The sequence below is a fragment of the Aulostomus chinensis genome, chromosome 1 (genome assembly GCF_037954235.1).
Source record: "Aulostomus chinensis isolate RoL2024-O1b breed Wild chromosome 1, RoL_Achi_v1.0, whole genome shotgun sequence".
Lineage (NCBI taxonomy): Eukaryota > Metazoa > Chordata > Actinopteri > Syngnathiformes > Aulostomidae > Aulostomus > Aulostomus chinensis.
The window spans coordinates 24,315,241-24,330,871 of NC_141320.1; the positions used below are offsets into that span (position 1 = coordinate 24,315,241).

General features: G+C 46.4%; 2 protein-coding genes across 2 annotated transcripts; both read left to right on the forward strand.

Annotated features, from left to right (window-relative positions):
• Positions 1 to 2,050: 2,050 nt before the first annotated feature.
• Positions 2,051 to 4,397, forward strand: LOC147270851 (uncharacterized). The gene is made up of 5 exons (XM_086205495.1): positions 2,051 to 2,161; positions 3,098 to 3,567; positions 3,676 to 3,779; positions 3,865 to 4,137; positions 4,257 to 4,397. The coding sequence occupies exons 2-5, from the start codon at positions 3,465 to 3,467 to the stop codon at positions 4,395 to 4,397; spliced, it is 621 nt and encodes a 206-aa protein (XP_086061621.1). The 5' UTR covers positions 2,051 to 2,161; positions 3,098 to 3,464.
• A 69-nt stretch (positions 4,398 to 4,466) lies between these two features.
• Positions 4,467 to 14,575, forward strand: LOC147270852 (uncharacterized). The gene is made up of 6 exons (XM_086201613.1): positions 4,467 to 4,529; positions 4,643 to 4,858; positions 4,968 to 5,102; positions 5,198 to 5,266; positions 5,378 to 5,443; positions 5,555 to 14,575. The coding sequence occupies exons 1-6, from the start codon at positions 4,479 to 4,481 to the stop codon at positions 13,547 to 13,549; spliced, it is 8,532 nt and encodes a 2,843-aa protein (XP_086057739.1). The 5' UTR covers positions 4,467 to 4,478; the 3' UTR covers positions 13,550 to 14,575.
• Positions 14,576 to 15,631: the final 1,056 nt, after the last annotated feature.

Here is a 15,631-nt window from a genome sequence, read left to right on the forward strand (position 1 = left end):
CTTTCACACATTACTCTCCCAACTGTGCTGATTAAAAGTTCAGTAAGAATAATATACTACGCGCTCGGTTTGGATTTTATAAGCCGTCAAAGTCGGGGAGACACATTTCACGCTTACAATGGAAGTCAATGGGGTGGCCGTGTCCTCTCATTGTACATACTCTCGAACAAATGCTTCTCACGTCTATACCATACATCGCACAGCTTTTAAAAACATATCACTGTATTCCTGACAAAAATCCCTACAAAAATATGGTATTTTGTGTTACTTTTGACCAACGTAGGCCGAGTTATTCAGCTTTTACACACTACATTTCTCTTAATCCTCCACTCTCTCCACTCTAGCACAGATCAAAGAAAGTGCAGCGGGGGAGGGGTTCTTAATGGGCCAGCTGGCAGCTCTGCTCTCAGCTCTGCTCTCAGCTCTGACAGAGATGGCAGAGATTTGTTTACTGTAGTCATGGAAACCACAATTGGAGCTTCTCTGCCCTCATGTACATACTCTCAAACAAACACTTGTAGCTTCTAAACTAAAACACTCACACCTTCAGAAAACACACCATTGAATTCCTGACAAAAAACTCTACGCACTGATGTCTTTACATTACACTTTTGACCAACATATGCAGAGTTATGACTGTGTTTGTCAGTAAAACTGCCAAATCCTCCTCTGCTCTCCACTCTGACAGAGATGGCAGAGAGCGAGCAGAGAAGGGAGGGGCTCTTAAAGGGCCGGCTCTCAGCTCTGCAGTCACACTGTGCAGCGCACTGAGGCTCGTATCTCCTAAACTACAAGGCCTAGGGATTTGCCGATTACACCGTTGGATTCGGGCCGGTGTCAAGGACGCGGCCGTAGGCCGCGCGGGGGCTCAGGCCCTAACAACGCTGCTTGCAGCTTTAATTATTCTTTGTTTCATCCGGGAATCTTTAACGCTTAATTTGACCCCCTGAACATGCATGAAATTCGCTGAAATTTTGCACACACGTCCGGTCCGGCGAAAAATTTGATATTTAAAAAAAAAATTTCGCCAAAACTCAATAGCGCCACCTAGGGAGACAAAAAACTCGCAAAAAATTTGGAGCGCTATAACTGCTTGCACGAATGTCCCACAGACACGGGACCAACACCGTTGCACTCGTCTCATCAAGATGAAAATTTCATACGCTCTGACCTCTCACCTATCTACAACACAATGTCCACAAATTGGACAAAACTGTCAAAATGAGGACTTTTGCTCCTCCCCGAACAAAATCTATCTCCTCCTAAACCGTAAATGGCATCGCTTCCAAACTTTCACACATTACTCTCCCAACTGTGCTGATTAAAAGTTCAGTAAGAATAATATACTACGCGCTCGGTTTGGATTTTATAAGCCGTCAAAGTCGGGGAGACACGTTTCACGCTTACAATGGAAGTCAATGGGGTGGCCGTGTCCTCTCATGGTACATACTCTCGAACAAACGCTTGTCACGTCTACACTGAAACTCTCACAGCTTCACAAAACACACCACTGGATTCCTCAGAAAAATCTCTACAAAAATATGGAATTATATTCCACTTCCAAGCAACAAATGAAGAGTTATTTGCTTTTCACACACTAAAAATGTACACTTTTCAGCTGCTCTCCACTCCTGCACAGATGGCAGAGATTTGTTTACTGTAGTCATGGAAACCACAATTGGAGCTTCTCTGCCCTCATGGTACATATTCTCAAACAAACACTTGTAGCTTCAAAACTAAAAGACTCACACCTTCAAAAAGCACACCATTGAATTCCTGAGAAAAAACTCTACGCACTGATGTCTTTACATTACACTTTTGACCAACATATGCTGAGTTATGACTGTGTTTCACAGTAAAACTGGCAAAATCCTCCTCTGCTCTCCACTCTGACACAGACGGCAGAGAGAGAGCAGAGAAGGGAGGGGCTCTCACACCCTAGCAACAAGGCTCTGTGAAGTCTCAGCTCTCCCCTCAATGGTCAGATCTGACAGCTCTCTACCAATCAGTTGCTGTGCTACAATGCACTTCATGACGTGTCCTCATGCCACCTCTCTGCCAATCCCTTGCTGTGCCACTCTGTACTCCGTGACGTCTCTTCATAGGAGCTCATAAAACCTGACTGCTTCGTCGCCATTTTCTCCTGCTCGTCCGACCGGAGGTGAGTGCTGCTGTCTCATTTGCATGATTTCTTGTTACTTACAGCCATGTTTCAAATGCTCATTTTTGCTTCATTCTGTTACGGGACACCGTATTTCCCCTACTACCATGTACCCCGTAAACGCCGCTACATCCGCACCTCAGCCATTCCGCCTCACCTTGACGAACTTGTTAGGTCCTCGGGTCTATTTCGCCTCCTCTCCACCGCTACCTTCACACCTCTACCGACTTGCCTTACCACCACGAAGTCGCCAGGTTCGGGCGTCTGCCCTTTAAACTCACCACCACATAGCCGCTATCTCTTCGCCTCAACGCAACTATGCTGCTACCGCCGCCATTTCGCGTCACTGAGACGAGGCCGCTAGCTCCGCCATTTCGCGTCTCCACAGGAGGCTGCTAGCTCCGCCATTTCGCGTCTCCACAGGAGGCCGCTAGCTCCGCCATTTCGCGTCTCGAGACGAGGCCGCTAGCTCCGCCATTTCACCTGGCCTCGACTAGGCCCCTCGCCTCCGCCATTTCGTGTCGCTGCACGAAATCAATGCCATTTCGCCTCACCGCCAGGAACTGCTACCTTGTCCCTTTTACTTAATCATTTCACATGACTAACAGCTTCTTATGTTACTGTATCCATTTAACCATTTTTTAAAATTTATATCATACTTCTGATGTTTTTGAGTTGTTTAATGATTTTCTCTCTATATTGTATAACAGTGAATTATATTATACATACTTATATCGTTTCACACTGTCAATCACTACAAATAATTATTACACACGTTCATTAATGCCGTCATTTCACATGAATAATAGCTTTATATAGATTATGTCTGAAGGTGTGTATGTATGTTTATAGGTGTGTGTTTATCTGTATATCTTGTATGTCTATATGTGTGTATATAAAACAATACTTTGTAACACCGTCATGTCTACCTTACAGATTACCTGCTTGTAACTTGCTGGTCTGCTACATCTCGTATATCAACAACTACTCTTCCAGACTACTCTCATCTGCAAACTCAACACATACTTACATACTCACTTCATTTACTCAAACGCATAACTTTTGCATACTTTAACAACTCTACATTCGTTCACATAGACACACACACACACACACACACACACACACACACACACACACACTACTTTTACACATTGCCCATCTCCTACTGCCAAGGTAAGTTGCAATTTTTAATTACCTCACTTTAGAAGTGAACATCTCTCCCGTTTGTGAGTACAAATAGCATAATATAGTCTCATGCTTTCATTGTGAACGATCAAACAATATACATTCTCTTTTATAGATGCCCCGTGCGAAGGCCCACCGGCGTGCCCAGGCGACCAAGCGGAGGATGGCGGAGAGGCAGCCTTGGATCCCTGGGCCACCTATCCCCGAGTTTGTTGCTCGTATGTATTACCTATTCTTTAAATACCTTGCCGCTCCCACTTAAACACTTGCCACAAAAAAACATGTCAGCCATGACCTCACATTCTTCTACATCTCCATCCTAACAGGGCGCGGTACCGGACACCGCCATCGCGTGCGGAGATGGCAAACTTCACTCTACACCAACCACTCCGTGAAGCTTGTCACTCCTGCTCAGTCCCCGGGCCAGAAGGTACTGATCTTTTTCATTCTACATTATTGCATGCATCTACGCACTCATCCTTGCTGTCTGTTCTAAACATGTGCTTCTGTGACAGATGGTGTTCGTCCTCGGAGACTCCCACCTGCGTGCCATCGTCGACGGGTTCGTGAGTATGCCGCAAGGTTCTCTCACTTTTGGCTTCTTATCCGTTCCAGGTGGAGCCGCCTCTGACCTCAGGACCGAGGTCATGCATGCTACCCTCCCCTGGACCCCGGACTTGGTGTGCGTGGGGGCCCCCAGCAACAACCTCACAGCCAGCAGGACTGTTGGTGAGGCGGCGTTGGACTTCCGTGCTCTCCTGACCACAGTCAGCAGCCTCTGGCCGACGGTGAGCTTCTGTTTGTTATATACTGTTACTATTATGTCTTCCCTCCTACACAGTCACACTTTTTAGTTATGTCATTATTTACAATCATATAAGACATTTATTTCATTTCGCCCTTCAAGGTGTTAGTGATGGATTTCCCTCCACGCTTAACCATCGATCCGGCCTTGCAGGACCTGCTACGTCAGGAATACCGCCGTGTCACAGCGCGCATGGGTATGTCACTCTTCACGTCTCCTTGTTACATCACATTCATACTTTGACGTTCTATTATTTTATGCACATTACACCATTACCATAGATATTTATGCCGTCTACATCTTCCAGGTATTCCATACGTGTCTATGGCGGAGCACCTCCCAGTCCATCGGTTGGAGCTGTGGTGCCACGACGGTGTAAGTACAGCACAGTGTTGTTAATTTCACATGTGACATGCTTTACTTTCCCTCTTGTTCCATGCTACTTGACCCTACGCCATTAAAGTCTACTTTGTTTTGCTGTCTTTCAGGTTCACCTCAGCGACTCCGATGGCATGCCGGTTGTGGTGGACCTGCTGTGGAACGCCGCGGTCCATCAGCTCGCCCCCCCTCCACCACAGCCCACCGTGTCACCCCGCACATCGCCGCGTGTGAGGGTGTCTCCCAGGGTGATCGTGACGGGACACGTTCCTGTGCCTCGTCGTCGTGACCCCCGGGAGTGGACCGTCGTTGGACGGGCATGCGCGGTAATGTATTTCACTATTATATTATCTAAATGCACATTTCTTAAATCTTCTTGTTATGAACAACAACTAATATTTGTGCTCCTTTCCCTCTTTGCTTTCTACTTGAAAGACTGGTACACCTCCGGCCCGACAGTCTCCCATCCCGTCCAACCCGGTGTGGTTCAGCAGTGACATGCTGGATGCCATGGAGAAGGTTTCACCTTCTTCTGGCTCTGGCTGCACTGCTGCTCCACCAGCTGGCCAGGTAACTATATACCACTCATTACATCTACTGTTGAAAGCCTACATGCATATCAGATGTTCTAATAAAAAAAAAAAAAAAATCTCTTCTTCTTTCAGCCTTCCCCTGGGCACGGGAAGCGCCAGCGACAACGTGTTGCCTCAAAGCCCAAAGGAGGAAAGCGACAGGTTGGTGTTTTTATATTTTCTTCCAACAACTGCAATATAACTTATACCTGCATTTTGACTTACACCTTTCAATCCACTTCTTTTGTACTTACTCTCGTTTTCTTTATTTAGGTGCTGGCAACACCACCTGCCCATCTGACCGTGTCCGCCTCCAAGCCCCGTCCAGCAGCGCAGCAGGTTTGCCTGCCTTTAATTACATACAGTTTACTTCTTGTGGCTCATTCAAATCACCAACATTTCCTCTCCTACTTCATTTACATTTTACATTCTCTTTTCATTTTCTATCAGGTGGAGGCGGCAGCCAAGGCGTGCGTGGAGGAGTCTGCGGTGCCACTGTCTGCTGCCGTGGTGCCAGAGGGTCTGAGGAGGGAGGTTGCCGCAGCTTGCCCGGCCTTGCTGACGGAATCGACTGTCCAGGAGCCGACGCAGACAACGCACACGCCCAGCAAAGCTAAGTCTGACTTTTTCATGTTCTCTTTGCGTGATATAAGAGCAGCTAAAGCAGATTCCAATGGCAATGATGTGGCAATGGTGGCTCCTAATAGCAGAGGGATTAAGATATGTAAGGTTGTGAAGGGCTCATTTCACCAGGGACATGAGCAGTTTAAGTATGGAGGACTGCAGTGTATGGCTATTGCTTTGGTCAGCTTAGCCAAACACACTTTCAGCAGTGTGTTCTCCTGGAAGAGGTGTGATCTGGATCAGGTCTTATTGGAGGGTGATGAGTTATACACCTTCCTGCGTGACAGTGGCTCTTTTACACATCCCTCAAATCTGCTATCTGTTCCTGATTTACCGCAGCAGTTGGAAGTTGATGGACAGATATGCAGCTTCCATTTTGGGGATGTACTGTTGGGGGAAGTTGGTGTGACTGAAGGGGAACTGGTGGACTTTGGTGTCTTTATCAGTCTGCGTGATGGACTGGCCAGGATCTTCAGTGAGTACAGCACATGTCTTATGACACTGTGTGGGAACACCACTTCCATCATCCATCAGGATGGACAGTTTGCTGTTGTTGACAGTCACTCACGTAACTATAGTGGCTTGTCACATTGCCGTGGTACCAGTGTGGTTCTGCATTTTGCATGTGTTGATGACCTGCACCACTACATCTGCTGTTTGGCTGAGAGTCTCAGTTCAAACCAGAAACTTTTTGAACTCTGTGGTGTTGTTGTGTGTCCGGATGTGATTCCAGTTCCATCTGGAGAGAGTTGTTTGGTTGAATCAAGTGAAGCGAGACAGTCTGCTTTTATTGCCGAAACAGTACATGATGACGTCAACATCTCTGAAGGTGTTCTTCCCGTACCTCCAAGTCTGGCCATGTCTAACATTGCTGACCAGACTCCATCTTGTAATGTCAGTGCTGCGTTACACAAAGAACCACATGGTATTCACGGCATAAAGCGCAAAATTTCTCCTGACACCCATGTGTCAAAGAAATTAAAAACGCTTGAAGACTGTACGCTTAACACAGATGTACAAATTATTAGCACGGTCACTAATGACACGCTGCTGTTTTGTCCTCTCGGTGTACGTAATTGTCAGGTTTTGTGTCAAAAATTAAACATTGGCTTTGACAAGTTCAATCCTCCACTCTCCACAGAAGTTGGATTGATTGGTCCTCCATGTAAGAATGAGAGGATCGTTGCTGATGGGAACTGCTTTTTCAGGGCCATCTCTCAGGCAGTGAGTGGCTCACAGAAGCACCATCGGAAGATTAGGTCAGCAGTTTGTAAAGAGCTGGAGAGAAATGCTCAGAAATATGTCTCTCTTTTGAGAGGACAGTATTCTTCTGTGTCACAGTACCTCCAGCAGTCCAGGATGAAATATGTTAACACTTGGGCCACAGAGGTGGAGATACAGGTCACGGCTGATTTCTTAGGAGTTAGTGTTTTTACTTTTCTGGATGGACGTTGGATTAAGTATAGCAGTACCGGTGACCTTTTGCACTCGCAGTGCATTTATGTACAAAACATCCTGGACAGGCATTTTGAGAATGTGGTCTGTGTGTTAAAGCCGGGACAACAGACGTGTTATGGTTATTGTAAAGTTGAGGATGTGAGCACTTACACCTTGAGGACTACAATTCAGAATGTTTTGGACACGAAATCCATAGGATGTACCTTTCCATTTGTAGTTTCAGACAAAGGTCTTGACACTGAGAAGGTTGTGCCAGATACTCTGATAGATGTTAATACTACCCCTCAAATATCCAAATATTTGACAGAAAAGAGAAGGAGACAAAAAAAAATCCTAAGGGACAAAATAAACTTGACTTACAAAAAATCTTATTCTGACAACGTTTTCTATAGACAGAGGAAAAATTTACTGAGTCGAATTAAGTATCACACGCTATTGGAATATAAACAGAATGTAAAACAAAAGAGTAGAACGAGGAGTACTACACACTACAAGCAAAACACCCAGCATACAAAGAAAGTGAAGGACAAAAGTAAAGCTTACAGTTTTGTAAAATATCGACTAAACATAAAGCACAGACAGCATGTGAAATCAAAAAGTGTGGAAAAATATAAACACAATGTCCACCATCGACAGGCAGTTAAATCCAGAAGTGTAGCCAAATATAAAGCTAATATCCAACATAGACAGCAAGTTAGAGCAAGGAGCGTTCAAAAATACAGAGAAGACATTCTACATAGACAACATGTTAAAGACAGGAGTTTCATTAAATATAAAGAGAATATTCTGCATAGACATACAGTTAGAGCCAGGAGTAGCCATCATATGAAGACAAAGTATCATCACAGTCCACAAGTTAAGCAGAAACTTATTGCTACGGTTAGACAGAGTAGAAAGGAAACAGCTGTAAAGTGTCAAGACTTCAACTTTGTCATGGAACAATTCTTGGAAAAGGTTAGAGACGGCCCTGAGTTCATTTGTTGTGTGTGTCATCGGTTGTTGTTCAGAACTCAGGTGCTGGGTTGTAGCTATGAAATGTACGCTGGAAATTCTGCTAGAGTTGCGGTTGCTAACCGATGCATAAGTGACACGTATTTGCACAGGTGTGGTAGTGATTGTGTTGTGCCTTGTGGGTTGGCAGCTTGTAGAGGGGAACTTTGGATCTGCCATACGTGTCACAGTAAAATTTCCAAAGGGCAGATTCCAGCTGAGTGTTGGGTCAACAACCTGACACCTGATCCCATTCCGCCGGAACTGGGATGCTTAAATAGCTTGGAGCAACACTTGATTGCGCTGCATATTCCGTTCATGAAATTGTTGGCATTGCCCAAAGGGGGGCAGAACGGAGTACATGGGCCGGTAACATGCGTTCCGGCTAATGTCGTGCAGACAACCAATGTGTTGCCTAGGACTAGCGTGGAAGGGTCCATGATGCAGGTCAAACTTAAGCGCAAGTTGACCTACAAAGGCCATTATCGATATCAGTTTGTCGATAGTACACGAGTAAGACAGGCGCTGCACTTTTTAAAAAGGAATAATCCTTTTTACAAGGACATTGACTTCAATGAGGATTGGGTCAATGACTTTTGTCGCCAGGACGATGGCGAGACTGAGGAGGTTCAGTCTGACGGTGAGGACGGAGCTGTCGTAGATGGGGCAGAGTCTTGTGAGCAGAAGAAGGTCGTTTCAGAGGGTGCGGTGACAGCTCCGTCAGGTGGTCAAGACGACGTGATAGATGATTCAACAGAAATAATACAAGATGAACTGTTGCATGACAGACAGCAGCACTGCATGTTTCAGGACACTTGTCTTATGCCTGTTGATATTGGTCAGGAAGCATTAGACCAGTATTTCGAGGACATAATCAACGTGGCGCCTGCGGAAGGGAATAGTCCAGTTAGGCTGCTTTCTGACCAGACGAACGAGGCCAAGTGTTTCCCCGTCTTGTTTCCTCTGGGTAGGAAAACATTTCACGACGGGCGCTCGCAAGCGTTGACTTTGACGCGGTACTTCAACAACCGGATTATGCATGCGGATGGCCGCTATTCCGGCAACGTTGAGTACATTTTCTTCAGTCAGTACATGTCTGAGGCTGAGCAAGTGTCCTCTAAAGTTTCCGTGGCAGGGCGTAAGGGTAGGGCAGGTCAGAAGTCCCAGAAGGTTAGCGCAGCGATGCTGATGAACGAGGACACTTTGAAGCAGATGTTGCAGGTCGACGAGGGCTTCAGATTTCTGAAGCCCATTCGAGGAACGCCTGCCTTTTGGCAGTCGGTTCAAAAGGACCTGTTAGCATGCGTCCGTCAGTTGGGGATTCCGACGTGGTTCTGTTCGTTTTCGTCTGCTGATCTGCGCTGGCAGAATCTTCTGACCAGTATCCTGAAGCAGGAGGGCAGAACGCAGACGGTAGAGGATTTGGAGTGGGCAGACAGGTGCGAGCTGTTGCGGAGGAACCCCGTGACAGCCGCGAGGATGTTTGATTACAGGTGGCATTGTTTCTTGAACGAGGTTCTCAAGTCTCCTTCACAACCAATTGGCAAAATCACAGATTACTTTTATAGGGTAGAATTTCAGCAGCGCGGCTCCCCTCATGTCCACTGTCTGTTTTGGATTGAGGGGGCTCCCCAAATTGATAAGAACACAGATGAGGAGGTGGTGGCATTTATTGACCAATATGTCACCTGCGACTTAAACCCTGACGATGACACGTTATCGGCTATCGTGGCATCGGTTCAAGCCCACTCCAGGCGACACACCAAATCCTGTTTGAAACACGGAACGTGTCGCTTCCATTTCCCAAAAGTTGTTTCGGCCCGGACTTTTGTTTGTAAAACGGAAATTAAAACCTGTACCTGTGATCCGAAGGCCAGAGAGAATCCTCAGTCAACAAGCGTGCCGGTCTGTAATTGTTTCCAAGACACGAATCCCATTAATAAGGAGACGGCACACGCCATTTTGAAAGCCGTGAAGAAGGCTGTTAAAAAAGCGGACGCAGGAGAAGTGGCCTACGCTAGTGTGGACCACTTGTTCCAGACTCTGGGCATTAATCAGGACATTTTTGAGCTGGCTTATAAGCGCCTGCACACAAAGACTAGGGTAGTCTATAAAAGAGGGGTAAAGGACGTCTGGGTGAACCAGTATAATAAGAAATTGTTGAAGTGCTGGAATGCTAACATGGACATTAGCTTTGTCACCGATGCCTATGCAGTAATCATTTACATCATTTCGTATATAACCAAAGCCGAGAGAGAAATTGGGCTTTTATTGGCCAACGCACAAAAAGAAGCATCCAAACAATCAAATCTCTCTGCTAGAGAGGCTTTGAAAAAATTAGGAAGTGTGTATTTGCACAACAGGGACGTTTGTGCCCAGGAGTCGGTGTACAGGCTAACGAACATGCATCTGAGGGAGTGTTCCAGGAAGGTTGTTTTTGTGCCAACAGGGGCAAATGTAGTTAGGATGAGTTTACCCCTCAGTGTGTTGAGGCAGAAAGCCGCTTGTGGTGACATGAGGTCAGAGGATATGTGGATGCCGAATATCGTTGATAGGTATAGGAGCAGGCCAGATGACCAGGTGTTTGACGACATGTGTATGGCTACGTTTGCGTCTGAGTATCGACTTCTCAGCAATAATGAAAAGTCCAAGAACATGATTCAACTGAAGAATGGACTTGGCTTCATCTTGAGGAGAACGCGGTCTCAGTTCGCTGTTGTGCGCTACATGCGCTTCGACTTAGAAAAACAGGAGGAAGCACACTATCAGAGTCTGCTTCAGATGTATCTCCATTACAGAATTGACGCAGATCTGAAACCTGAGGGGTTTCATCTGTTCAGTCAGTTCTATAAGGATGGAGAGGTTAGGTTTAGGGACGGTTCGGTGAAGTCGGTGCAAAGCGTCGTTGATGAGAACAGGGCCAGGTTTGAGGTCGATTGTCCTGAGTTGGATCACGCTGAGGAGATTGCTCAGCAAGGTCAGGTCGATGAGGATGTTTGGGGGGAGCTCTGTCCTGAGCTGGAAGCGGAACGCCTCGAGTGTTTAGAGGAAATGAAAGAGCAAAGGCAAGGCGAAAATGCTGATGAGCATTTGGCCGACGCCTTACAAAATGTTCCCGATTTGGCGGCTGCCAAACCAAAAACAGATGTGTTTTTGGAGAGGAACAGGAGCATTTTGCCCAGAAGTGACGGCTTGGCCTTAGTTAGGTCTCTGAACGAGACGCAAATGGCTGTCTTCAACAAAGTTAGACAGTGGTGTCTGCAGAAGGCCATGGGTAAGAACCCAGAGCCTCTGCATGTGTTTTTGACAGGCGGTGCAGGGACGGGGAAAAGTCACTTAATTAGGGCCATTCAGTACGAGGCCGGGAGACTGCTGGCAACACTTTGTCATCAACCAGATAGCATTTCGGTTCTGTTAATGGCCTCCACGGGCATAGCTGCATACACTTTAAATGCAGCAACAATTCATCACTCGCTGAGTATTGGCACACACTCCAGCTTGCCTTACACACCCTTGGGAGAAGACAAACTGAACTCTCTAAGGGCCACATTTAGAGACCTCCAAATTGTCATCATTGATGAGATTAGCATGGTTGATCACAATCTGTTGGCATACGTTCACGGCAGGTTGAGGCAGTTAAAACAGACCGGTGACTTTTCCCCATTTGGTAATGTTAGCGTCATAGCCGTCGGTGACTTCTACCAGTTGCCTCCCGTTAAAGGGAAGCCGCTGTACGCTGGTCAGGTTGGTGTGGACCTGTGGTGCCACTTTAGCGTGGTGGAGCTGACTACTGTCGTCAGACAGAAGGACAGCTCCTTTGCTGAGATGTTGAACAGGCTTCGGGTGCGTTCCAAGAAAACCCCCATGTTAGACGGCGACGTCCAAATTTTGAAATCGCGAGAGACAGGGGAAGATAGCTCGGCCTTGCATATTTTCACCACAAATGTGCAAGTGGAAGAATTTAATTTGAACCAGTTGTTCCGCACGTGCCCAGATTACGTTGAAATTGACGCTAAAGACTTTACGCCGAACCGCAAAACCGGCAAATTGGAACCTGGAATCATTAGCAAGGGGCAGGGCACGTGTTTGGAATCTAAATTGTGTTTGGCCAAAAACGCCAGAGTCATGCTCTGTCGTAACGTCGACGTCCAGGACGGTCTGGTCAATGGCGCGTGTGGCACTGTCAGCTACATTGAATTTGGCCCCGACCCCACATTTCCTCTGAGAATTTACGTCAAGTTCGATGACGACAATATTGGCAGACAGAGGAGGACAGAGCGTCCACACGCAGCAGTAGAATACAGGCATTCTACTGCTATTGAACCAGACAGGGAGAAGACCAGGAAGCGCGGTTGTGTGCGGGTGCAGTTTCCCCTCAGGCTAGCGTGGGCTTGTACAGTCCACAAAGTACAGGGGTTGACTGTAGACCAGGCTGTTGTCAGTTTAAAGAAGGTATTTGCACCTGGGCAGGCGTATGTAGCTCTCAGTCGTGTTAGGGCCTTGTCGGGACTGATCATCAAGGACTTTGAAGAGAAAGCCATTTACTGCAAGGACACCATTAAGGAGGCCATGGCTAGCATGCCTCCATTTTTGATTGAGCAGCCTTCATCAAATACACAGTTCGCGGTGTATTTGATGAACGTACAAAGTTTAAGTCGCCACCTGCTAGACTTGGTGTCCTGCACGCAGCATTTGCAGCTTAACTGCATTGCTGTCACAGAAACATGGCTCACTGCACAGTCCTCATTGGACTGTGTGCAAATTTCCGGCTACGATTTCCACAGTCGTCCTCGGTCTCTGTGTTACAGCGCCGCTGACCCCACATTCTCCAAATTCCAGCAGTTAGAACGCGGTGGCGTCGGCCTGTATAGTTTAGCCCATTCGGACGTCGACATTCTGCAGGTACCCGATTTCAATCTGGAGTGCTTGGTGTGCCTGCACAAAAAATTGAGCATTTCCCTGGCCGTCATTTACCGTCCACCAGCGTATCCAAATTTGCTGTTCAAAGGCAATGTGGGGAGGTTGCTTGACTGGTTAACTCCGACAAGTAACACTGTTGTAGTCATGGGAGACTTTAATGAGAACATTTTGAAAGGGTCATCAATTTGTAAATTTATGGAAGAAAAAGGGTTCACCCAACACGTGACACAAGAGACCACAGAAAAGGGGACGCTAATTGACCACGTTTACGTTAAAACGTCACAGTACGACGTGGAATGTGCAGTCTGGCCAGCCTACTTCAGCGATCACGAAGGGATCCTGTGTAGGTTTTCTGTTTCAGATGATCAGGGGGAGTTAGATGACCTCGCCAGTTTGTTTAGCTTGGATGACTTTGAGGATTTCCAGGGCGATTCTGACCACCAGGATGACTGAGTGTCAAAGCTACATGGCTGTCCCAGGTCAAATACTAGCCTCATGTCAGCTCAGTTGGCTCTGTGTGTGCTGGTAGGACAAGTTGACTCGGACCTGTTGTTGATAGGAAGCCTGGCATGACTGTTGGCATTTGTTAGTGTAGAAAGTCCCACTCCACCTCTCTGTGCCCTTTTTAATCTTTTTAGCTTTTTAAACCTTTTTAACTTTGGCTATTTATTCTGTGCATGTCTTGACATGCACGGTTTTTAAGGTATTTATTCATGTATTTATTATTAACTTATTCCACTGTCACGCACTGCACTTACTGCAGTTTTGTAGTGACTATGAGTTGGTAGTTTAGCTCCACGAATCATGGTTCCACTGGTGCTGCGTGACAATCATGGGTCACAGCACGATGTTGTTGTTGATATTTATAGTTGTTGTAGTTGATATTTATAGTTGTTTGTTATTTATAGTTGTTGTGAGTCACTGTCTGTCACATTATTGCTGTTGGTCTCTTATAAATGTTTTATAAATGTATCATGCATGTATATTTTTGCCTGTTGTCTCTCCTCTCAGCCCCCTCCCTCTTTGTCTCTCTCTCTCTCTGTATCTCCTCTTCTCCCACTGCCCCCGCCCCTCACCCCCAAGTCTATCTCCCCTCTCCACCCCAGCCCCATCTCTCTCCCTCTCCCTTTCAACCCCAACCGGTCCAGGCAGGTGGCCGCCCACTTTGAGCCTGGTTCTGCCTGAGGTTTCTTCCTGTAAAAGGGAGTTTTTCCTCACCACCGTCGCCAAGTGCTTGCTCATGTGGGAATGTTGGGTTTCTTTCACTAAACTTGTAAATAGTTTGTTCATTGAACCCCAACGGGGAGAAATTTCATTTAAGTTCTAAATTACTTTCATTAATTATGTTCACTGTATGTTCTAAAAGCATTTTTATTTGACTTCAGATTTATAATTTCCATTTTGTTACACATGCAGTGACTGTCTCTAATTGACCTTTTGTTCAAATTAATCAGTTAATAAATTCCCATGTTCACCACAGCTGATGTCTGTCTTTTATTGTCACAATAACTGTACATGGACAATGAATGTTGAACTTTCTAATCCACAGTCAAATGTCCTGTTTTCAATGCTGGATTTTGCCACATTCATGCTTGATGATATTCAGCAACTTAACTGGAAGAACCACAGTAAAGTGACAGCCAACAGGTAGCACAGACAATGATGAACACAAGGGTCAATATGAAGCTGTCACATCTGCAGTCACACTTTGGGTCCAACTGGAGCTTCTACCTCCTCAACTTCAACTCTCACCACTTTGATACCAACATGGATGGAGGAGCACTTCTCCATCACCCTGGGATTGATGATGTCATTCAACACCTTCACTAGGAGAAGCACATCAAACTTAGACAAAGGTAGGACAGAAGATGACAGGCAGACGGATCAATGCTGTCAGCTCAGCACTTGGAGTCACAACTGAAAAAGATGGTCTTAAATATTACTTTGACCCACATATGCTGAGTTATGACTGTGTTTCACAGTTAAACTGTCAAATCCTCCTCTGCTCTCCACTCTGACACAGACAGCAGAGAGCGAGCAGAGAAGGGAGGGGCTCTTAAAGGGCCGGCTCTCAGCTCTGCAGTCACACTGTGCAGCGCACTGAGGCTCGTATCTCCTAAACTACAAGGCCTAGGGATTTGCCGATTACACCGTTGGATTCGGGCCGGTGTCAAGGACGCGGCCATAGGCCGCGCGGGGGCTCAGGCCCTAACAACGCTGCTTGCAGCTTTAATTAGGGCCTGAGCCAGTCCCTGGCGAAGACCCTATTATGTTTCGAAGTCACACTCGCCAATTAAAAAGTAAATTTGACCCCCTAAACATGCATGAAAACTCACCAAATTTGGTAAGCACATCGGGTGCGGCGAAAAATTCGATAATTAAAAAAAAAAGAGGCGCTCTACTCAATAGCGCCACCTACATACACAAAAAACCACGCCACAGACTGTAGGAATGTCCTACAGACATGGGACAAACACCATTTAACTCTTCTCATCAAGACGGATAAATTATACACTCACACCCCTGACCTAACTG